Source organism: Anopheles funestus, chromosome 2RL (assembly GCF_943734845.2).
Source record: "Anopheles funestus chromosome 2RL, idAnoFuneDA-416_04, whole genome shotgun sequence".
Taxonomy (NCBI): Eukaryota; Metazoa; Arthropoda; class Insecta; order Diptera; family Culicidae; genus Anopheles; species Anopheles funestus.
In genome coordinates this window covers 84806127-84830725 of record NC_064598.1, presented here as the reverse complement: position 1 = coordinate 84830725, position 24599 = coordinate 84806127, and the positions used below count along the sequence as shown (strand labels likewise).

At 42.1% G+C, this 24599-nt stretch overlaps 2 protein-coding genes across 3 annotated transcripts in view; both read right to left on the bottom strand.

Moving 5' to 3' along the window:
• Window positions 1–397: 397 nt before the first annotated feature.
• On the bottom strand, window positions 398–3420 carry LOC125764551 (uncharacterized). Its single transcript, XM_049428911.1, has 2 exons — window positions 2905–3420; window positions 398–2841 (listed from the first exon to the last, which is right to left on the bottom strand). The coding sequence occupies exons 1-2, from the start codon at window positions 3135–3137 to the stop codon at window positions 2511–2513; spliced, it is 564 nt and encodes a 187-aa protein (XP_049284868.1). The 5' UTR covers window positions 3138–3420; the 3' UTR covers window positions 398–2510.
• A 133-nt stretch (window positions 3421–3553) lies between these two features.
• The window catches only part of LOC125764473 (uncharacterized), a 46303-nt gene continuing 25257 nt past the window's right edge, over window positions 3554–24599 (bottom strand). For both annotated transcript variants that reach the window (XM_049428775.1, XM_049428777.1), the window contains exons 3-11: window positions 10222–10984; window positions 9563–10080; window positions 9310–9484; window positions 7888–8042; window positions 7629–7726; window positions 7357–7502; window positions 7111–7220; window positions 6515–7023; window positions 3554–6429 (exon numbers count right to left, since the gene is read on the bottom strand). In XM_049428775.1, coding sequence (XP_049284732.1) covers window positions 5862–6429; window positions 6515–7023; window positions 7111–7220; window positions 7357–7502; window positions 7629–7726; window positions 7888–8042; window positions 9310–9484; window positions 9563–10080; window positions 10222–10276 — 2334 coding nt within the window. In that variant the 5' untranslated portion in view covers window positions 10277–10984 and the 3' untranslated portion in view covers window positions 3554–5861. The remainder of the gene's footprint in view (window positions 6430–6514; window positions 7024–7110; window positions 7221–7356; window positions 7503–7628; window positions 7727–7887; window positions 8043–9309; window positions 9485–9562; window positions 10081–10221; window positions 10985–24599) is intronic.

Here is a 24599-nt window from a genome sequence, read left to right as displayed (position 1 = left end):
CGTTGGGTTGGGTTGGGTTGTACCAGCATAAGGTATGCTCATGCATAGTAAAATGATATTCAACGAGTTGCCATCGTCCTTTCCCTAACTGGAATCGGTTAATAGAAAAACCACCCGTACGAGCGTACGAATGGTTTTGTCGTCCTAGGGAAGGATATCGTCACGTTCGGTAAGATTATTTCACTTTGTATCGGGACACGAGTATATCCTTTATATGATGATCGTCATGGTTTGACCTTTTTGTTGGTGAGTTCAAGTATCACTCAGCTGTTTGGGATGTCTAATTCTCGTCAATGATGTTTTTGATGTAGTAATAATGTTCATTAGAAATGAAATTTAAATGTCCCAAATTTTCCAAATTTCCAGTAGTATAGTTGTGCTAGAGATCGCCCACAAGATCCAATATTTTTGTTTGTTTGAAATTTACCTTAAGGAATGCTCGAAATGGATATCAGTCAGCCAAGTCAGTCAATCTACTTTAAAACCTTTTTATATATTCTGCACACAAATCACACAAAACCAACTTTGCATTCCCTGGCCCCCAAAAATTGCACGATTGAGTGCGTTTTTCTCACGCTGGCTTTTTTGTTTTTCTTTTCTTTTTTTTTTTTGCTTCCTCCGGATCCGGGTGCATGTCTTGTGCAGACGGAACCCATCTTAAGAAAACGGCACCTAAATAGATATGATGAGGTTGAATCATTTTTTCTTCTTTCGTTTTTGTTCCCTTCTTCCCTTCACTTGACTTTCTTTCTTACCGGGCGTTCCGGGCGCAAAGTCTTGATGCGAGGCAGTGATTTTCTCATGCGATAAGCGTTACACCTGAGAAGACACGCGCGGTCGGGCGGATTGTTTTGTTGGGGCTGAAGCCCATTCCTGTGCTTTTTTGCTTCCTGAACGGCTTCCTAAGGTGTGACCCGGCATGGTGAGCGTGATTAGGTTTCGCTACCATTCTCTTCCGTTTGGTCTCTTATCGGGTGGGAAATGAAGAAAATTGTCGGAAGCAATGTGTCTTGAGGGTGAATAAAAGCGACCCACCTTGGGCAGTGAGTCCGGCGGGGAAAAAGTGCAACAGAAAACCAATGCTCCGTCGGACGGGTGGGAAAGAATGATGATAAAATCTCACACCCTGCGGAAGAACTCTTAAAAATCTTTGATTTTCCCACCGAATTTTCTGCATACGGAGGTTTGTTTGATGTTTGTGATTCATTTTTTTTAATGCCTCAAGACATGTAAGTTAAAGCAAAAACTATACATGTAATTAATTTACTATTGCAATTTTTTTCCTTTAACCCTTGAATGCCTTTGACGATGATAACACACATGCTGCTAGCAATACGATTTAACTTTCGTCGATCGTCTCCTCATTAAAGCCCTTCAATCATCATTTATTCAAACAATAAATGCTGCCCATTTCATCCGTTCAGCCACTGGCTGCGTTGCATGTCCACGACCGGAGTTTAAAGGGATGTTGGTGAATGTGTTTTTTCACGGTTCACGGATTTGTTTCCCACCTTTAAACTTTGGCTCAGCTCGGCTTCTTAACTTCATTCTCTTTGCTTCCGTGGAAGATGATGGAATTTGTGTGCGTTTGTATGTCCCTTGAATTTACGCATGTCTTAATGCGTTCCGCACACTGAACATGGAAGATGTTGTCCAGTGTAACAGTAAAATGTATGAAGAAATTAAGGGTTCGAGGGATTTTAGCATCCAGTGGTCAATTATCGTTCTGAACGAATTATATTTCTTTTCATCGGTAAATATTGTTTGATTTGACGAATCTATCCGCATATTTATTTTAATAAAAAAGGTAAGGAATTACAGATCATGGCGGCCACATCTGTCTTACTAGACTTATTTTTACCTCGCAGCGGGATTGTTAGTCCTTGCTACGGTGGGACGGACCTTCAATACCATACTGTATTCGGAATTATTTTCGAAACAACTATCTTCCCACATTACGAACTTATTTGTTTTATTCTTAGTGAGTTTACTGCATTGAAATGATTTTGTAATTTTCCTTCCTAAACATTATGCATTCGTTGGCAGTTTGAACAGTTTGTATAAAGTAATTAAAATTAAATCGAATAATTCACAGATATACATACATCCGACAGAAACATGACAAAACGATGACTGACAATGGTTGTACATCCCAAATAACGATAAAAAGAATACCGAATCAGCACCTCTTACTAACAATGGCTGCCATTTTTTATATTTTCTTTTTCAAAAGACATTTTGAGCAGGACATTAGGAAAAGACATTGTACATTCAACCAACACTAGATAGTATCGGTTGTCAAATAGCTTGCAAAGAAATATCCAAGGAGATTTTCATTCTTCAGCCTTTAAACACATGATATGAGTCTCGATTTGTGGTCTGTTGTATACAATAATCGATGGACCAGTCTTGATCTACAAACGATCGTAGTTTAATGTTTAATTCAAATGGACGTAATTCGAGTAGTACAATGAAAACGAACAGCATTTCATCAGCATATTACTCCTCGATCAGTCACTATCGTCGATCAGATTAATTACAGCCAAATATGTTTCTGCGTCTTTGCTCTTACCGCGACTCTTGGACTTAGCTGAGCTACTTGCATGATTGTTCCGCTCGTCCCCGCTTCCTTTCCGTACCAATTCACTTAGCTTAAGACGAGAACGATGTGTGGTTTTCTGCTTTACACGATCATTGTGGTTAACCATCGATACAAGCGTGCGGTTGAGAAACCGTTTGTTTGTTTTCCGCAAAGGACAAGGACGCCAAGCGGTGGACCCATATTCTTCAGCACGCACCTTTCCTAACCTCGTTTCGCGAAGAATTTCTTCCACGGCTTGGCTAAAAGAGAGAAATAGATGATAGTTTAGCATACATATTACAATAAACATATTTCATACATACTTGGTAATCCTATCGGGACAAGCCGTTGTATCGGTACTGGGTACAGGTACAATATTCGATGAATTTTGAGTAAAAGATGTACTGCAGGCTACTGGTCTTATGGAACCGGGAATGATGCCTTTTTCCGGATTCCATGTTTTAGTTTTGTTTACATCGCAGGAAGAAGGAGCCGTCGGCAAAGTAACAGCCGCTTTACGAACGACACCAGGTATTAGTTGTGGTTGGCCGTACATCTCTATCACGAATCAAGCACGTATCACAGTTTGTGTTTGTTGTAAATCCATGTCCGATAGGGTCACTTCAAATCAGGTGGTGAGCATAATGAAACTTAGAGACTAATAAAGAAACGTTAAAATGTTCTATCCATGAACTACGTTTCCAAATCGAGAGTAGATTGTTGTTGTGTCGAAAATGTAAACAAAATGCTCGCTGACATTTTGACAATATTGGCGGACGTCAGACGTCAGACGAATGGATGTAGCACATTTTAAAATGACAGTTGAACACAGTAGAGTCCCTCGTGGAATCGAATGGAGACGCATTGTACCGACAGTTGAACACCGTAGAACACCTGTTGGAAACCAATGGAGACGCATAATACCGATACATTCTTTCGTGCATAATATTGTTAAAACTCAACAGCACTGCATAATATTTCACCCATTGTTTCATTTTCATGTGTTTTATTAATAAATCATGAATCAAACTTTACAATTTCTCCCACCGGTGGTTCTTTTTACACGTGTTTTTTTGTTTTACCCTATTCCATCAATGATGTGGTTTGGTTAATGAATTTAAAACGATAAACTGTTTTTTTTTGCTAGCACTTTTTTTTCCTAGGGTACGAATGAGCAGTGATGTGGTTATGTCACATAGTAAAATTGAGTTTTTTGTCATTTGACCGAGTCGCTAAATTATTATGATGTGAAGAAACATGTGAACTTTCTTTGACTGTCGAGAGATCCATATATGCACACACACACAAATACATGCGTGTTATCAATAGTGTTCGCCTAGTGATAGGGTGTGATAGGAAAAGTTATTACACCGAATACTACGAACACTTCCGTTGCGGGCAAAGGTTTGGATTATAAAAGTGTGAAGTAGGGTGGAAAAGAAACGTAAAGTGTAGCACTTCCTGTAAGTTTCCTGTAACCTGGTTTGTTACGCGTTGGTAATTTTGGACTCCTGCTGCCTCCGTGGTCATTTTCTTCTGTGTGCATTTGCTATGCAAGTCGCTTGTAAAATGGGTACGATGTGCTGATGATGCTAGACACTATGGTGTAACCGTATATAGTACAATTGAGTTACGAGTAACAAATCGTATGACAGTGAGAGGTGACTGTACAAAATACACGAGTGTAGGTGTTGTTATGTTTTCTTCTTTGATTTTTCGCTAGTTTGTGGTTCAAATTTTAACGATTGGTCCATTACACTTGGTTCCAACCGTACACTCTCAGCAGCGGCGTGGCAAGATCACACGTTCATCCGTTTTTTTTTCGTCAGCAAACAGAAGGGCAGAATGTTGATCAAATTAACACAAATATTACAGTCATGCTGGTAACAACGGTTGATTTGGTGATATTGTTTTACATTATTCAATCATGCACAATGCCTCTTTAATGCTTTGTTAAGTCACTAGTCAACCAGCAACACATGTTCAAGATATTAAACTTAAAATATTAAAAAGAAACTGTTCTCTAGCCACACTCTCCATTAGTGGGTAAATGTTTTGTCTAAAATCTTTCAAGGCTTTTTTCCCAAACAAAAACAAATTATCCTTTCGATCTCTTTTCCCTTCTTTGTGTTCATCTTAATCTAGCTTATCAATACTGGATAAGCTACAAATTTCTATAACATTCGTCTTTCTCACGATCCTCTTTTCCGGCTTTGCTCCGATACATGCCAAGAAACGTAACAAATCGATAATGCAACAAAGCAAAGTGTCTTCTAACTGGGGCAATGATTGACAATATATGTACAAAATGGTAGCCAGCTGCATTACACGCGTGTCTTTCCGGCTACTCTTTCCAGAATGGAAGGTACACCAAAAAGGCAGAGCTGCTGATCCAGAACCAGCTACTGACAACGAACAACTCGGGATCTACAAATATTCTAACTTAGCAGTGTAACTGTTCCCAACCGATTATCAATCGACTGGAAACCCCATTAGCTAATTCTTCGATCATTGCATACGGTACCTGATGCCCCAAAGAGATCCGCAGCGTATCGGCTGCCCATGTAAGTGTATGTATGTGTGTGTGTGTATGTATGTGTGAGTGTGTAATGCACTTGAAACCCATTACGGTGCAATGTTGAATGTTGTGTTAGTACGTGTACGAGCGTATAGTAGTACCCTAGCTGTCTTCGTCTTCATCTCCTCATGGTCTCAAGGACGATAGTCGGCCTTCGTGTCATCGATATAATTCTAACATTTACCCTATCCTACTGCAAATCGTGTGCGACCATTTCACTGTGCCCGTGGCTTGTGAAACGACGTGCGATAAAATAGATTAAAAAAAAACATTTTCGACTACACGGCAGATCGCTTAATCTAACCTCAACCTATAAGGGATCGTGTTCCCGTTGTTGTGTAACAAAAAAAAAAAAAAAACAAAAAAAAAAGATGTCATAAGAATCTCACGTGGTAATGGTGCAACGTGATTTCCAGCCTGCTATCCCACCCAATGCTTCGTGATAGTTTACAAGTAATTCAATTAAAACAACTAACCAAGAAGAGCACTTCATGGCGCAATAACGATACTTTCCTTAGACGCTTCAAACCACTCGCAATACCAGCGTGCACACGTTGCACACCTCCGATACGGTGCGTACGGTGGCAATAAAAAGGGGGGGCTGGGAGTTTTTTTTCCTCCTTGCGCCGTCCCCAAAAAATTACCTGACAAACAATATTCTAACTTCCCAATTTAGCTAACCATCCCCGGGACCGCTCCGGGTCAATGGGAGGAGGTCATAATGATGACGTCCGGTGCCGACTTCCGGATGTCAGCACCATAAGATCCACCCCCACTTCCTGCACCACCACCTCCACCTCCACCTCCACCCCCACCAGTTCGTCCCATTCCCGGGCCAACACCGGTCTCAGTCAGGTTTCGCTCGTGGGCGATCTTTTGATGTGTGTGAGGATGTTGATGCTGATGCGTGTGCGTGTGACTGTGTGAGTGACCATGCTGACTGGGTGGCAGCTGTTGCTGCTGCTGCTGCTGCTGCATATCGTCACCCCGATCATCGTACCCACCCGAACCGGGCGGTGACAGATCCTCCAGCTCGATACGGTTCACCTTGGAGCTTTTGGTTCCACCTTCGAGCGTACCACCGCCATGATGATGATGGTGATGATGATGATGATGTTTCACCCTTGGCGGTGGTGGTGTGACCGCCGGCAGTTGTTGCTGCTCCTGCTGCTGACTTTCGTAACCGAACGTCGAGAAGCGTATGCTGTTTTGCAGCTGATTCGGTGATTGGTTGACCTTATTTTTAAACACCGGCTGGAAGAGTGATTCCCTACAAAAGGAGAAGAAGCGTTAAGCAAAACAAAAAATGCATTTTTTTCTGATAGAAACTAATGAAGAACAAAACCGAAAAGTACCTCGTCTGACAGGCCATATCACACATGCCACCACCATCGCGCCCGAGCGTCCCGGACCGCGACAGTGGATCTTCATGGTAGCTGCCCCGTAGCACATCCTGCGGATCCGCCTTAATGTCTATCCGGCTGCTAAACATGTGTGGTCCAGCATTTCCACCACCACTACCGGCACTACCACCACCAACACTGCCGATGCCCATGTCGCGATAATATTGTCCATTGTTCACGTTCGTCGTACTGCTGCTTTCCAGCACATTGATTGGATCCTTGTCGAAGGCAGGCGGCGGCAGCTTGGTAATATCCAGATCGACCAACTTTTTCGTCGAATGGCGTCCCAGCTCGTTCAGCTTGCTTTCGCGCGACTGCCGAATGTGCTCGCGTATGATCTTGTGGTCGCGTATAATCTTTCGGCTACAGTTGAACAGAAACAGCAGTATCATCCCACCAAGTATGAGCCCAAACACAATCACGATGATGATGACGTGTTCCGACTGGGCGGTTGCTTGTTTCTACGGAGAAAGAGAATGATAGTAATGGCGACCAAGCGCACATGTGCTCTGTGTGTGCGTGTGTGTGTTGGGGAGGGTGAAACTAACCTGACACTCATCCTCATCCCACCGGAATCGACAATTGATGCGACCGTTGCACCGTAGCTCGCCGGATATACACGTTGCATCCTCACAATCGTACTCCGTATCGTCACAGGCTGTCGGTCGGGACGAAAAGGAGGAAATCGAAACCGTAAATTAAATGAACGATACAACAGCCTTCCCCCCCCCCCCCCCCCCCCCCCAAAACACACCGGGGAGTGGCCTGGGGGGTGGCAATCATAATGCACTTACTTTCACCGGCCGCTTTCTCTCTAAATGCAGTGAAGAGGATGGAAAAGGAGGAATTAATGGCGGCCGCTTCCGCGAAGAACCGGATGTGCAGGACGTTCGAGCGCGATACGACCGAGTCGGCGATGGAACCGCAAAAGTTTTTCAGTCTATGCGAAAGGTACGAGGTGAAACAGATGGTTAATTTGTGCCGTAACCGTAATGCGGATGGTCATTGGCGCCATTCGTCAACGTGCGCTGTACGTCCGCCCAGCTGGAAGATTGCATTATCTTACCTCGACGGCAGATCCGTTCGTTCGGTGAACACATCGACAAAGTTGCTTTCGCAATCGTTTGGTCGTTCCAGCTTGAACTTGAGGAATGAGAGTTGTATCTAGCGTTGGAATTGTTGCGGGAAAATTGAAACCAAAGCCGGGGAAAGAACACAAGTGAGTCATCGTCGGAGACATATGATTTAGAACTAGCAACCTACAGAGCATCCATAACCTTTGCTAATGAGGTGCTAAGTATCGATTGATTTGATACGGTTCTTACCTTCCATCCATCCGCCACTGTTACGACCCACATGCAGTCAAGCGAGAGGCCATGCTCGATCACGGTTTGTTGCTTTTCGCGCGGAACATCCGACCGATTAACGAATCCTTCCATTCCTGAAACCTCCATCCGGCAGCTTTCATCGTCGTAAATAGCTGTTGTGTAAAGCGAATACAAATGTTGTGAGTAAAGGAAAGAATTGTAGGCTTTTCTCAAAATCGGGATTGTAGCGAGCTTTTTCAAGTTGAAATTGAAGATGTACAAATAGACGTGGAACAAGTTCTATTGAGTGAAACTCATTACTCATTAATAGGCAATGTTCATTTGGAGATATTGAATTTAAAATTCGAAAGAAAAGTGTCCTTGGCTATATTTGGGGCATTTCACTAAAGAATAAAGCTTTAATGTGGTTATAGGATTTTTTACAGACCTAAAACATGCTCCTTGATTTATTATGGTGAAGTTGCTGGCATTTCTGTGTTCTTTCCTAGTTGAACTGGATTGTTGCGAAGTAAATCTCGAATTCTTCTCATTTTTTGAATCTTTTGCAAGCATGTTTTTTTAAACATTTTAAATTTTAATTTATGCAAAGCTTTTATAGTGTAAGTCAAGAAACCTGTAAACTGAATCGTTCCCACCAAGTGTTCTGGGAACATTCTTAGTATATTGAAGCTCAACTTTGAAGGAATCCATAAATGTTTCCAACCTTCCTACTTGAACAAAGAACAGTAAAAGTACTGTTTTTCAAAAACAGGACATTCAATATAGTTTGATCAGAAATCTATTCCACTTTCTACCTTTTCTTCAGTAAGATTTCAAGCACCAACAACCTCTTTATAAGTTTTAACATGTAAAATTTTCTTTTGTTTTCAAGGATTTCTCAACTTACACACTTGTAAAGCTTTCCAATAGGACCAGAAAGCAACAAGTAGTAGAAAGCTATGTATGGGATTAATTTCCAGTTCTAGCAAGTATTATTAATTTCATATTTGCTTCTACATACTCTCCCTCTCTCTCTCTCTCTCTCTCTCTCTCTCTCTCTCTCTTCAATTTGACCAGAATCTAGAAACGGTTTCGACTATGCCAGATGAGCTCAAAATCACCGTAAAAGCTTTACGGGATTCTTTTCAAGCTGCACAGGAAATAAGGCTGGATTTCACCTTTTTAGAGCTTTTTCAAGATGAAATCGATTCTTTTTCAAAAGCTTTTTTTCAATTCACACACACACAATATTCTGCGTCAAACTGATTTAAACAAGAACCAGAAAATAAAAAGGAATGTCATATGTTCTTCGACATACCCCACTTTAACTTGAAGAGAACCCAGAAACGGGTCCAGCTTTACCACTTGAACCGGAAAAATCTGTCCCTCAATAAACCCCCTCAAAACCACTGGGGAGATAACAACTTGGGTCCAACTTACACGAAGTAGGGCGCGGCACGTAATCATACACCACGACAAACCCATTGTACTCGATGTTCTCGTCCGAGTGAAAGTGCAGCCACAGAAAACGTTCCTTTGAGGTGATCATGGGCGGGTAGGTTTGACCACAGTACTTGCCAATCAGCGTCGAGAATCCGTGCGCACCATCGCGAATCTGCCAAAAGGAAGCGACAGTGAGTGAGTGACAGAATTATGGGACAATCTCGCGTGAATATTTGTCACGCATCATTACCTCGAGAAAGTCGTACTTGCACTCTTCCGACGGTTCGATGTGAAAGTGGTCCCGGAAGTCGAGCCGCACCAGAAACCCGACCGGTGCTTCCAGCACCACGACGCAATCGCTGTTGTTCGGATAGTTACCCGGCCAGCCCGGATTGTACAGTGTCTTCGAGTCCGGATCGCCCATGGTAAACGTTTCACAGTGCGGTAGGGCCGATGCACCGGCATATTCCGGCGGTACCGCACGTTGATAGCGCACGTCACGACGCGGTATAAAGCTAACCGCACCGTCCCGGTCGAGGTTGATGATGTCGGCCGCTACGAAGGCATTACTGTCGGTAATGTCCACACCGGCCGGGTCGGGACTGCCACCATTTTCACCATCGTACGGTATCCCCCGGTGGGATGGTAATGGTCGCGGTGCACCGTGCGGTATCGTTTCGACCGTCGGTACAGCGATCGGCAATTTATCGAGCAGCAGCACTGTCGAGCTAGAGCCAACCTCACTGGTAAGGGCCGTCGCTAGGAGACCTAAAATTAGGTGCGGTAGAGTGAGTGAAATCGAATTAAATTAACAGCTTCATCATCATCAGCAGCAGCAGCAGCATCGTTTTGTCGTGTCATTCGTGCCATCGGTATGACACGCTGCGTTTACATAAAGATGCTTCTCACCTGCTAACACGTTGGCACCGAACAGGAAAATCCTCCAACAACCATGGACACTCATCCTTGCACCGTCCCGTCCTCGCTTCACACACACTCACCCGGCGTTCCGTTGCCACAAACAAATTCTTACGAAATTGCTCAATTTCCACTTTAGCTAAACGCTTCCTTCCTTGCATTAAAAATGTGTTCCCGGTAATGGCCGCCGGCGGTCCGCTTCCTTGTACCCACGGTTACTTGGATCGATATGAGCTGCTGCCCACCGCGCTAGCGCTATGATTCGATAAAAGCGAATCCTGCCAATTTGCGCTCACAATGGCAGGGACGGTGTATTCGTTCCGGTCGGTATTTTTGTTCGAATCCCGTCACCGAAAGAACATCGAATCTTCATTCTGCACCTCACTGCACCTCACACAACTTCTAAATTCCAACCTCCAGACCAGCGGGTGAAATGCGGGTGAAAGCAGCTTTAACGAGTAAATGTAATTATTTACTAAGAGTGCTCCAGTACAGGTGGGCGAGTGGATTCCTTTTTTTCTTTTTTTGGTTTTGTAAATAAAATTGGTACTAAGTTTTGTTTGCTTTTCCTCCACTGCTAACCGAGCAGTTGTTGTTTTTCGACGCCTTTACCAGCTTCTAATGGCAAATTCGCAACAACACTTTATACCGACAGGTTCGCTGGACGATCCTGGACGATTTCCTGGCAAAACGGCAAACAACTAAAGGCCACCGTTTTCCCGAAGGTGGTGTGGTGATTCCTTCGCCTTTTTTCCTGCAAGAACAGAAAGAGAACAGAGCGAAACAAAAAAGGGTAGGTTAGTATTTTTGGGATATTGGGAAAGGTTTGCCGTATAGAAGAGTGTAGCGCGTCGTAAGATACAGGCAATCAGTCACGTTCAAGGATGGCAGGCAAACACCGCCCCAAATTCGATTAGGCCAGTAAGAAGATGGTGTCCCGTACCCCACCCCGCTCAAAAAGCAGACAATGATCAACTAATCAACTTCTACTCACTCGTTGTTCATTCCGGGGCGGGTGTTTTTTTTTTTTCGTTCCTCCGGACGACGGTACTCGTCCAAGGGCAGGAAAACGTTAAAAAAAACTCAAAAGCTGTACGACGAAATACCACTTAAAAATATGTCCTTTTTATGAACGCATCAATCTTTTTTTTTCGGTTCGTTCCGCTTGTTTCCTTGCTTCCTTGCGAAAGGAAAAGGGATCGAGAAAGTAGAACGCATCTACTAACCGATATCAGTCGGTGATTGCTGATCGATTACCGTGCATGTAAATGATAAATGGCCAACACACGGACGGGCGTTTTGGTAGATTTTTTCTTCCTCCAAATGATGGAATAAATTTAAAGAATAAAGAACTATCAACGAATACAATTCATGAGCAAGTTTGAAAACCACACATTTGGCGCCATTTGACTTAGAAAGTTCAATTTCTCTTTGCTTAGTGCTTAGTTCCCGTTGTAGCTTCCCGGGGGAAAATATATATCCGCGAGGCAGGTAAAAAAAATACTCCGATGCTAAGGTCCGATGGCGATTCTGTTGCCTTTGGCGACAATGGTCGAGATGCTGCCGTGGTAGCTCGAATTTCTACGAAGGCAAAGCATTGCGAAAATTAGGACGATAAATCAATTTAACGCTTCATCCCTTTCTGTCACTGCTGGGGGTGCATGGTGACAAGTGGCGTGGCAAACTACTAAGAGAGCTTTAAGTTGGTCGTACCGTACGGAACGGCCCCCCGATCGGCCACGATTGATTCTCCTGTGTATTATGTTCAATTTGCCAAAAGGGACAGTATGCCCCGGTTGCGATTGTACGTCCGTACCCAGACTTCCGGCGGGTTTCGTTTTCCGGTTCGGAGAAGGGTTTTCGGGTACGGTTCGAACTCAGAACACAGTATGCTTCTCATTGCATCCAACCTGAAAACCCCCCAAGGGGATGGCAACACGGCAATACGACACTGCTCGGTAGTTGATGATAATGGTGTCGTATTCTTCATCGTGGACAATAGCTACTACTTGCCGGTACTTAGAGACGAGCCATTTATCGGGAAAGTTCTACCAGTTTTATTTGTTCCGGGCGCCAAAAACCAAGAGGATTTTGATAGTCAAAGTCCACATTGATGTCCACCCTTCATCATTGAGCAAAGTACTGCCACAGATAGGGAACTAACGGGTGGGAAAAAAAGAAACGGAAATCAACCACAATGGAAACATTCAGCAGTCGAAAACTCTCTCCAACCTGTACACGGATCTGTGATCTCTTGTTTGCCCTATCTACGTGGTCGGAAAGGCTAACCGAGCTCGGGTGTCTGTCTCGTGGAAGTGGAAAGAAAGATAAGAAATGTGCTTTGAAGCCAAAATGTAAACTTCCTTTTGCTGATGTCAGCTTGAATGTGGCCGTATACGAAACGGAGGTGTTTCGTCTTCCGTAGGCAATACTTTGCCTACTTGAAATATGGTACTTTACATCTCCGAGGACGTTGAGTACAATGTTCCTTAGGTTGTTGGTTTCGTACAACAAAGCACAATAACTCAACGACTCTTGAAGTACTGGAAGTTGGAAGGAATTGTGTATTTTTTGTTGTTAGATTTTTAATTCTTGCATTATTGCTATTTTTGGGTTGAAAATACAACATTCTACAGAGCTTGGGTAAGTTTGACACCCAAATTAAAATATCTTTACTTTTTTTAATTTTTTTTTTGTATTTTTTAAGCTTTAAAATTTGCTAGATTTAATTATCTTTTCTCTAAAAATTTCATAATTTTCTTCTACTTTTAAGATAAGTACAACAAACTTGGGGTTTCCACAGTGTTTCAAAAGAAATCCTTATAGAATCTTTAATTTCAATATTTTTTTTTAATATTTTTTAAAAAAATAATTTACTCTAGTATAATCATACTTTTAACTGGACAGGCTAGAAATTAAATAAAATAGGATTTTTTATACTAAAAACGATTTTTTGAGCTTCTGAGAGTGTAGAACCGTTTAAACTGGAATAAAACCGTAACATTATTTTTAAATAACTTGGTAGATTTTACAGAGCACAGTATTTCGCAAAAAAAAAATGGAAAGGAAATGTATTTATTCGTAATATTTTTTTCATGTGTAACAAAACATAAATCAACCATTCAACGATGAAATCCACCCACACCGGGAGCGACGATGTTCGGGTTGTGCGTGTAAGTTTTTAATCAACTCCCAAAAATTCGATTATCAATTTACAAATCCGGCAAAACGGCAACTTGTTAACAACGCCTACAAGAGTTATTACATCACTTTCGGGTTAGTGCGGATGATTTCAACCTTCTTTCGCTAAAGTTCGAGAGTCACAAATTATCCCAGAAGGGAAAACAGACATTGTGGATGTTGTATAACATAAGTTTTCTCGTCGAGTGTTTGGGAGCGGTTTGGAAAATTGAATAAATATTAATTCGAGTGTATCGTTCGAATCGAAACTGAGGTCTAGGGCCGTTCGAAGCTGTGGAACGGCAGGGCAGAGTTCGTGGTGTACCGCACCCTCAATCATGGTCCATCATCATCTTTGCCGAAACCGTCCGAAAGGAGATGTATAATGATGTTTGCTGAGGTTTCAGGTCTCCGGCAAATCGGTGTTTTTTTTCCGGTGGACTGTTCCCAGTAGGGGACCATTTCCCAATTTCCCCCCGGGAGAGACCAACGATCAGTGGAAGATTTCCAACTGTCCGGTTTCGGCAGGACATCCCACCTGGTACTGGGGGATCTGTTTTTCGGGTGAGATGTGCAGAAGGAAGGAATGTTCCGCTTTACAGAGAACAACTCATCCGTCCGCACACATGAACTAGCGCTACGCATCCGTGTCAAGATGCCACAACGATCTCGTCCTTGCACGCAGAAAGGTGCGAATGAGCTTTGACAGAATCGCTCGACCGTGTCCGGGTGAATGCCGTCCTACACAACCGTTCCGGTGTAGCAGCCCTTTTTGCTCACCCAAAACACGACCATGTGCCGTGCCCGTTCTGTCCGTTGCTGAAGCGCTATCGTAATTATACAAACGAAACGCATCGTTACGTTGGGTCGCTACCCTCACACACGCCCTGTGCTTAGGTGCCATGATTAAGCAAATCGAATTAATTCACGCTTCAATAGCCCGTGCGCATGACGGTAGGGGGCGGTAAAAACGGGCCGGAATGGCTTCGCTTCACCGATGTAACCGATGTGTGCACGAGCATACGGTGAGTGGCAAAACAAATATCGTCAATTAGGGATCCAAACCGCCGTGACAAATTCCGGTTTAGGTGAGTGGATGATAAATTATTCGTGCGCCGTGATTTGATAAGAGGTCCCGCGCAACATGTCCGTAACCGACCGTCGAATTGTAAGCAAAGATGTGTGCGTGCGTGTGTGTGTGTGTGTTGGGTAAGATTAAAAGGATTGAAGACAAGCGCGTCGACAAAAGGTTTGTCTTGTTTTGCTGGTTGCGGACAGAGCACGGTTTTGTGTCATTTTTCAACGAAGAAAATGTAATCTCTTCTAATGCTTTGTCAGTTTCTTTTTGGTACGGTTTAAATTACGATTTTCTATCACCCTGGTTTAGCTTTGATGTGTTTTGTTGTAAGTATAATATGACGCAATCGGTAGCATATCTAGCAAAATTAAATGTTTCGTCTCTATTTACCCATGTTGCTTGGAAAAAAATTGTTACATTTTGCATAATTTTAAGATTTGATTTATAAACGATTATGAAATATTTAAAATTAATTATTTTATTATAGCATAAAGAACGATATTATATATCATTGTTCATCTTTTAAATAATCGTGATTACTTACAATGTTTCCTCTTTTTTGTGGCACCATTTTACCCCTGTCGGTTAAAGTCGTTGTACGTACGGTTGTACAAAAAATCGTATAAATGCCATATTGATGAAAATTGTTTTGCAGTTATTTTCATAGTATTGTTCACATAGGATAAAGCCATTTTTTACTGTTTTGTTTTAGAACTGTTGTGTCGAATATAAATTTTTATTAATTTTTAGCAATTTCCATGGAAAAATGAATTCAATGGAGGCGCCTAGTACTTCACCTTTTTTCATCCGTTGCAGCCAAATATGCAATATGTGTAGGAAATAAACAAAACAGAAAAATGCGATGTTTTATTTGTGAAAATTAAATTTCAAAAAATGCTGCATGAAAAGCAATTCTAGACAATGGCAAATACACAATTTGCTAAAATTCCTCTGTATGTGTAGTTGAATGCCAAATATTTTTCGGTACTAAAGATTCATATTTATTAATTATTGTTTTGCATTCACACCGCCAATAGCAATATCGTCAGTATGGCGTCGAATGTGAAAATGTGAACAAAGTAAAAGCCACCTACCCAAAAAAAAAAAATGCCCAAAGCAATGCCCGTTAACACCAAACAATAATGAAGAGGTGTCATTAATCACATACTTTGAAGAATAGCATCCTTCCAGCAAAGAAACTATCGTTCTATGGGGTGTAGAAAAACCATTTTTGCAAGCATTGAAACATTTCTTCTCCACTCACTCCGCTTAACCTTCACTTTCCTTTTCAAACATTGGTCTCATTATTCGCAATCACGGGAGGGCCCTGAGATGGAGAAATTGTTCCGTTTTTTTTAAATTTAACGAAAAATTGCACAAATTTCAAACGGAGACGGAAAACACAATAGCACGCGCTGTATTGCTCCCATTACAAAGCAAGCATTCTGTAGCAGTGCCTTTGGCTTTAGCGCGCGTACAGCATCCTTCCACGAATTAATGTATTGCGGGCGTGAACGTTGACAGTTTGATTATTTCTTATTCACTTCTCACCCTTGCTGAAGGGGAGAGGGAGAGGGAATGAAGGCCCCAAAAGCTGTTAACAATTCCGACCAGCTTTATCACCGCGCAATCGAAAAATCTGAATGAAGATATTTGAAGAATGATTTCGCTACGAACCTTTCCACCGATTCCGGTGGAATTCTTTTCTATATTATTCATTTATTTATTTATTTTTTTTTGTTTTGCTCTATCCTGCTATTCATTTGATTTGATTTCGCTTTCTCTTTCGTTTTGCCTAGTAGCGGAGCGACACAAACCACAAGCTGTCATCTTCATCCCTTTTTGATGCTCGGCGCGATGGTAACGGTACGATTCTACCAACCTTTGCTCCCGCTGCGGCTTACACTTTCCGTCTGCGTACCATACTGGTTAATGAACCATTTTTCTTGTTCACCATTGTGTCCACGAAACATCGAATCGGGGTAGCGATCGGCAGCACAATTGACAAATCGATCAAAAGAAGCGTCAAAGTACCGCTGGTGACAGGGGGATGGGATGGCCAAATAATTTCGTTCCGCTCTATTGTTGGTGCGAAAAGGAAGCAAACCCCTTAGCCACCCTTCATCCAATCAAGTGTCGGCCATGAAAGTGCCGGATTTTGCGTGTATTGTGCATGAAAAAAGAACCACACACACACACACATACATGCGCTCGGAGACAAAAGACACGTAAAAAGACGCATACAGTACGATGGAACACGCAAGGAACCATCCGTTTCGCTTCCGTTCGACGCGAGCGGCTTCCTTCCGGATACATTTTGAATGAAATTTGTCTCCAAGCGCGATCAGGCGTACCAGACGTGTGTGTGTGTGTGTTTGTTGGCAAGAAAGACACAAAAACAGTATGGAATGAAGCAAGAAACGAAGAATAAAACACGCACCACACCAAGTGAACGTGCGAACAATATGAATTGTACCGAATGGAAGAGTAATAAAATGCCGATTTAATAAAATGTTTATTTATTGAAACGCATAAGAAAGAACGAAGGCTGGTGGTTGGTTTTATTTTTCCTTATTTTTTTTCTTGTTGAGTTGTTTTTATATTATTTCACACCAACACAAAAAAAGTGTAACGAACGATCTTGACTTCCGTTCGGTAGTAGAAATATTCCCCGGACCGGAAAAATTGGTAAAGGAAATCCTTCCCATCGTTGCCCTCACTACCCTTACCTCCCTCCCTTCCTTTCACCACAATTACTCAAGTCCGTGAGGGTGGTTATGGTACATGCAGGAATGACTACTAGTCTTGATGTATTTTAGCTGGCGCGCACCAACAGCAAAGCAGCTTCCATTTTTCCCCCGTTAGTGAATCTTTGCCCTGCGGCGGCCATCTTGGTGCCATCTTCCTGCTCATTCGCAGTCCGTGACTGGTACACAAACTCCCCCCCGGGGTGGAGGAAGAGCAAGTGATCAGCAAAACCCGGCTAAAGTTGATGATGGCAAGGACCTGGGGTTTGGCTGATTATTTTTCCACCAATTTTGTGCTTTCTCCGCTTCACCATTTCACCATTCCAAATTCAGTCACGTGCAGTGTTAACGTTTTACGGGTGGGCCGTACGCGTATATTCTTGTATGTGGCATCAGAGAGTTCACTGAACGGTTTGCTTGCGGGCTATTCACGACCGGCGGCACGATCATACATCCGTCCAGCACGGGTCGCAGCAAAACTGCAGGATGTAGTAATTTTCGAGCTCGTTGGATAGAAATAGGAACTAAAATGGACGAATTTTTGCCCAACCCACCACTGGTGGACGGTGGAATGTGGGTGGATGATGTCAGCAAATACCCGTAAACCGAACGGTACATACAAGGCACACATACGTCGATTGTCGCTTGTGGCATGGTTCCGTTCTTAACTGACACACGGACGAGCGTGTTTTTTTGTGTGTGTATTGTTGCTGTGCGCTTTTTCCAAGTTAAAACTCCTCCAACCTCCAGGAGAAAGTGAACAATGGGTGGTCACGAGGGTTTTGAGGTGATCGGGCAAAGAAATCCTTCGGACAGTTCGTGAAAAACGAGGCCTGAATGCAATTGTGACAGCAAGCTCACATCCGCCCGTCCAACCGAACCGAAACGTATGACGAAGGAACAAAAAATGACAACGAATTAGGCACGTGGAAAGGTTTGGAAGTGTGCGACTGGAACATGATGGAAGGTTGTTGGGGAAAACCTCGCAACTCAAACCACCATCTTTGCCGGTGGTCATGCAACGTTCACCGACTGAGTCTGGTTTCCCTTCGTACAAGAACTCATCCAACTTGCTAACGCGCTGGCACTAGCAGTGGTCAGCAGTTGGTGGTAGTTGATGTTGCAAAAGTTTGTACCGCACTGTGCTGACCAAAAACACATTTTACTCCATCAGGAAACATGCTGCCATGTAGGAGAAGAAGATGAAAAAAAAAACAAGAAAAGGGCACCGAACGATGCGGAGGTTATGGAAATGGGTCAGCAAAACTTGTTATCGGCGGGCATAATTATGAGTGAAAACTATTTCCATCCACGAAGCGATGAAGAAATGTCTTCCCCCTCTCCCTCTTTCGCTCCATTTCCTCCCCACAACCCTTCGATTCCCGTGTTGCATCGAGATGATCAAATTCAGAGTTCACTTCTACTTCGGTACATCACAATTCCTTCAGTTGTTTTTTTGTTTTGCTTCTCCCGCCTCCCGATCCGACCAGCAAACGGGGTTGAGCGAAAGTTCTGAAAGCAAACCGGAAATGAGGGGGCAAAACACAGGAAAACTGCAAAAAACCCGGATCGAGCGTACCGGTATGCACAACGGGCATAACTAAAACCGAGGCCAGAAATGTTCCACTTCAGCTATCACACTCTCTATCGCTCACACGGCTTCACTGCTGGGGCGGTTTAACGTTTCTCGTTCGCTCTTTCTGTTTGAGTTATTATAGCTTTAATATTCAATAGAATTGCAGTTCCATTTGTGAGGACATGTTGAGAGCCATTAAGTCAAATCTAACGACATCTAAGACGGTGACGGTTGGAAAGGTTGATCGGAGAGCGGTGGGAGAATAGTGAGGTGAAACTTTTTCCTGAGGGACAAAATAATAATATGAGAAAAAACTGATTTCCTTGTTAGAGATGCACGCTGAAATAGAGTTGTTTTTAACCGTTGGACAAAAATTGAAATTTCAAGCTTTATCTTTTTATTTCTTCGCAGTCAAAATAGTCTAGATATAATTTTTAATATCCGGTGTTTTGTTATTATGTGTAAAATCAATTTATAAAGTAAATTATTCTGAGAACGTTTAAAGATAAAAAAAAAACAAAAGAAAAGAAAATTTTCCTCTGTGGACGAGTCTCGTAGCAAAGGATTATTTGAGAAATATTAGTTTTGTAAACAATAAAAAAGAAGTTAGAGTGCTTCAATACAAAGTCTGTTGAAAATAATTGCCAACAATAATAAACATAATAAAATCATTTGTAATAAATCAATTTTTAAAAAGTATTTAAAAGTCATTGATATATTCAAAGGGATTTTATAATTCACTAACTGTATGTCTTGAGACCTTATCTAATACTGAGAACTACAAGACACAATTTAACATTACGTATTGGCTTGGATCAATTTTCATCCTCCTTCTATGTGCTTTCGATATCCTATTATGAGTTGTAGTCAAAGAAAGCTCATTTCGTCAAATATTCCCTCCAAGCTCTATTGTGTAATGAAGTCTCGTAATAGCCAAGGTTTTCTTTGGTATTCGGACTGTTGGGCGTTCTTGGTTATATTTGTGAGATTCGAAGAAAGATTGTACTTTAAATAGCAATTCTTACGAATATAAAGCAACAGGATATACAGCAGCCATTTTATTTGCCATTGCTATTCCAAGAACTGTCAAAATCCGCTTAAAAGCTAGCTCCCAATCAAGAAACAGCAGGTTAATTAAAATACAAAAAAACTCACAAAGAGTTAAAAAAAACGTTTAAAGAATAAAAAAAAAATAGTGCTAATAATGTTAAAATTTGAGTCGGAAATATTTAATTCACTTCCAACACTCCGCATTCAATAAAACAATATTGAGCTCGAATGGAATGAAATGCAAGACATTCTACGTAATCTCCCACTGTGTGCAGAGATAAAGCTTTATATGCAGCATCCACTAATCTGCGGTTGCACCATTTTACCACCGGAAACAACTTGGCCATTAGATGACGGAAGTCTGCAACCGACGGTTTGGTAATCCAAAGCGTACCAGAAGTGCCAACGGTGCAATAGGAAAGTACTTTTTTTTGTTTTCCCCTCCCAATACCTACCACCATTCCAATTCCTCCAGCCTCTCTCACACTGTTTTATGTCTTTTCCCAATTCGTGTGGTTAAAATTCCATTCCAAAAAAAAGGGATTATTTCACTCACTCGGTGCCAGTTCCAGGTTTGTGGCGGCATTGTGAAGGAAGAGGTCCCGAAGTCACAAATGCGAAGGTATTAAAGTGGCAAATTGAAAAACCATTAACAAATAGTAAGAATAAAATTGGAAGGGGAAAGGAAAAACTGACATAAGTCAGTATCTATTTTTCCCTTCAGCATAAAACCTCTATTGCCGGACAAGGTTGAACCTGGACTCTAGAAACACCTGAGCACAAACAGGCTTACATCAGGGTATGGTCGAAGCAAAGGCAATTTGGTGGAACGACATCAGTGTGTCGAATGTCTGAACGAATGACTTCGTTCACTATCTGTCCGAAGCGGCCGTGTAACGCGCTCGTCGAACGTGTGTATCGGTAACACCGTCGGTTCCGTTTGGTTTGGCACCGTCTTCAAAGTCGCAAACTTTCTCCATTAAACTTGGCAAATGAAATAAACGAAAGCGCTAGCCCCGAAATGGACAAGGGAGCGAGGGATTCGTTTTAGGGGATTGTACCAAAAGTTTCGAGCTTTCGGAACCGTACCAAAAGCGCAGCTGTTGTGGTTTTTGTGTGCTTCGCTCACATTTCCACAAGGCGCACTAAATGCTAAAGCCTCCCTCCCACACCGCGGTCTCAAAATAAGCCTTCCGACCGGTCTAAGTTGGCTAAAGTTCTTTTATTCGAGTCAACATTTATTGCCATCGGGCCAATGACAATGTTTCTTTCCGTTTTCGTTTCGTACCGGTGTGACGGAGTAATTTAATGGGCTCGTTTACTTCTTGTTTTGCTAGGCGCTATCTATCTCGTGCCTCATCTTCATGCCGACTGTTTTGCAGTCGTGGCCACTGCATGAGCTAACTCCCTGGGTTGGGTGGTTTGATTTCCTTTTTTCAAAAAAAACACCACTATATGTCGAAACACCGACAAACAAAACACACACGCGTGGCAAACAATCGCGCTCACGCATTTGGGGCGACTTTTTGGCGGGAAGGGCAAGGGCCGTGAGAAGCTTAAGAATTGGTGTGCAGAATTTTTGGTGGTAAACAAATAATAAAAAATGAGTGGTACAAGATTTTTGCGGTGAGATGGAACAGAATAAACACATCTTCCGGTAACGAGACGGATGCGTGAAAAAAAATGAACTCAATGGAAAGCGCTCGAAAGCTGGCCAAAAGAAGGGGAGCACTCGCGGGAGAGCGTTTGTGTTGTAACATAATTTTAGACCAATTTTTTTCTCTTTTCGTTCTTTTGCTCAACCCCTTATCGTTTGCGATTTTGCTCCTTGGTATTCGCTGTCGCTTTTGTTTTGTTTACCCAATGAGCTGGAAGCGGTAGGCAGTAAAAGTAATAGTACGGATTTTTGGGCCTTACTTTTCCACGTCCATGTGTTCAAGCCCCCCCCACCCGGGGTGGGGAGGCAAGGGCAAAGGTACACGCACGGGGGGAACAAAAGGGAATGTAAACAACGCAACTAATCAGCGGCTCGAGAGTGGGTAAGGACTTTCCGGCCCGAACCATCGCGTGCCTATCATCGTGCCCCGAGTGTTAGCTCCAGATAGCGCACCGATAGCACGAACACCTCACGCACAAATCGCTTTGAAGCCGCTGAAGGTAGCTGGAGCCGAGGGAGGAAGACTCTTTTTTTGTGTTGTGTACGCAACCCAGACCTAACGTGTACGGAAATGGAAACAGAATCATCACCATGGCCACCCTCATCTTCAGCGCGTGGAAAACGCGTGTGGCTAACGTGTGGAAACAGACGCAGAGTGATGCCAGTTTTTAGTAGTATTTACTTTTCCGACATTTTTATGAGCGTGCGCAACGAGTATTTTTTTTTATTATTTATTTTTACATTCCGCTCGGCATTTTTAACCCTTTGCCCGTGTGGTTGTTCGCGGTCCGCCTGTAACAAGCTGTAACATATTTTAGGAATTTTTATTACACTTTTCGTGTTGGGGAGTTTTTTTTCCTGTTCTTTGGTTTTTGGGGGAAAAAATTGTATGAAAAATGTGATAACATAAAAGTGTCATTTTGTGTGGGCGGGCGGGAACAAAACGATCGTACCAAATACTCCAGCCGATGCATTTTGCAACTGGAGATAGTTGAATTAGAAGATTTAGCTTCACCGGCTTAAGGTGACAATGTGAATTTGCTTTTGTTTTTAATATGGAAAGGTAAACTGAGCGAATATTTCACATAAGAAAGAGTTTATTTATTCGATTTTAAACAAATTTGCTAAAAGTTGCATTCAGTAATTTTGCTCTATGAACAATGTAAATAAAAAACTTCATCAAGAAAATATAAAAAAATAAAATTAAAATGAAATCGATGAATATTTAAACAATCAGTAAGCTGATAAATAATGAAGATGTACATGCTTCACACAGCAAAAATAAAGCAAGGATTTACTCGAATTAATATAACCATTTCAAATAGTAATTAGAATTTAGTGAATCGAGCCCAGCTGGGATTCGAAAAGCTCCATTGATGTAGGTCGTGCCATTGTTTGCAATAAATAGTTGTCGCAAATTTGGTCACAGCAGCAGCACCGAAGGTCACTGAAGGGTTTGGCGGGCTCAAGCAAACCAAGCAACACCTGAGGCGGATCGTATTGGCTTCGCACACGCAACAGCATCATGAAGTGCGGCCAAAAATGGAAAAGCATTCCGCAGACCGAAAATTCCAAAACGGAGCAAAACGTTCTGGCGACACGCCGTTAGCATACACGCGCACACAGACACACACACCCACACGCGGGATGTGGGATGGGGATGGTGAAAAAAAGGGGGGAAGAAGGAACCATCCTTATACCATTGCAGAAGGAGCACCCCGGGTTGACTCCATTCCCGACGAGCAGCGCGACGATTCCCGTTGACGCGCACGATTCTGCACACAATGTAACGGAAAAGCTCACTACTGCCAACCACTCGCAATTGTGCAAAGACTTTCAAATTGCATTTGGGTGGGGTGTGTGTAGCTGGGCGGCGGATGAGGGCGAGAGGAAGGGAGGTGGAAAATGATGCTTTTGAAAATTTAATTTCGCAATTTAATGAGCACAGGCGCACTGGTTCTGGCGCTGCGGCACAAACCATACACTGTGGTGCGTTGAAGCGAAGTTTAGCAGCGAGCAAAGCGATGGAAGATGGTAGAGAACAGTGAAAAACAAAAAGAAAGCAAATCAACACGAAGCAATCGTGGGAAGGAAAAACAACGAAATATGATGACGTGTTGAGAGCCAAGTTTCGGGGTGTGGGATGAAAGGGATGAAGGGGGGAGGAAGGGGATTGTGTTGTAATGTATCGTTTCGTAAGAGCCTGTACGGAAAGTTTGTTCAAAAATCAAATTAAATGTTTGTATCTTCTACAAAACCTTATCATAATGATTGAGTTTCAAGCCGATTTGGAAATTTTCACACGACGAGCGTAGTGGGTGAATGGATAATGGAGAGAGATTGTAGTTGTTGGTGGATAACTTACATATTTTCGTATTTTACTGTGATTAGTTTGATGATCTGCTCGTTATGATTAACAGCTTCATAATAGCTTAAATTGTTTGTTGATGTCTTAGTATTTTTCAACCCTTGTGCATCATGCAATACAGAGATTACAGGTCATGATGTAAATTTATTCCAATGCGAAGACACATTTGCTCAATTTCAACAGGAATTTTAGTCAGAATTTCAGAACTTTTAGTAAGACTCAGAATACAATAACTTACAAAAAGTCTTTAAAATGTTTTCTTCATGTTTTTAAGAAGTCAAATATTGACAAAAACAAGACAAAAATCTCAAGGACTATTAAAAGTTAAAAATTCAAAATTCTTCTAGTCGTATAATATTCAGTAGATATAAGAACCTATTTTATTTTATAAATATTTTATAAATGATGGAGAGATTACAGTAAATATATTTACCGTGCTACAATAAATCTTCAAAATTTGTGTTTTTTGTAATGTTTGTTAAAGTACTTAAGTACCAAATAAAGCTGTACATTTTTACGTAATATTATTACTTAAAGAATCATCCAATATTTAAGGTAATTATCCTTTGTTAATCTAAAATATCTAAACACAATCTGTTTTAAAGTTGTCTATTTTTCGAACGTTAAACAAAGGTAATCATAATTATCTATTGTTTTATGAAATTTCAACATTATTATTTGTATAGTTTTAGAATTCTTACTTAACAGATGTT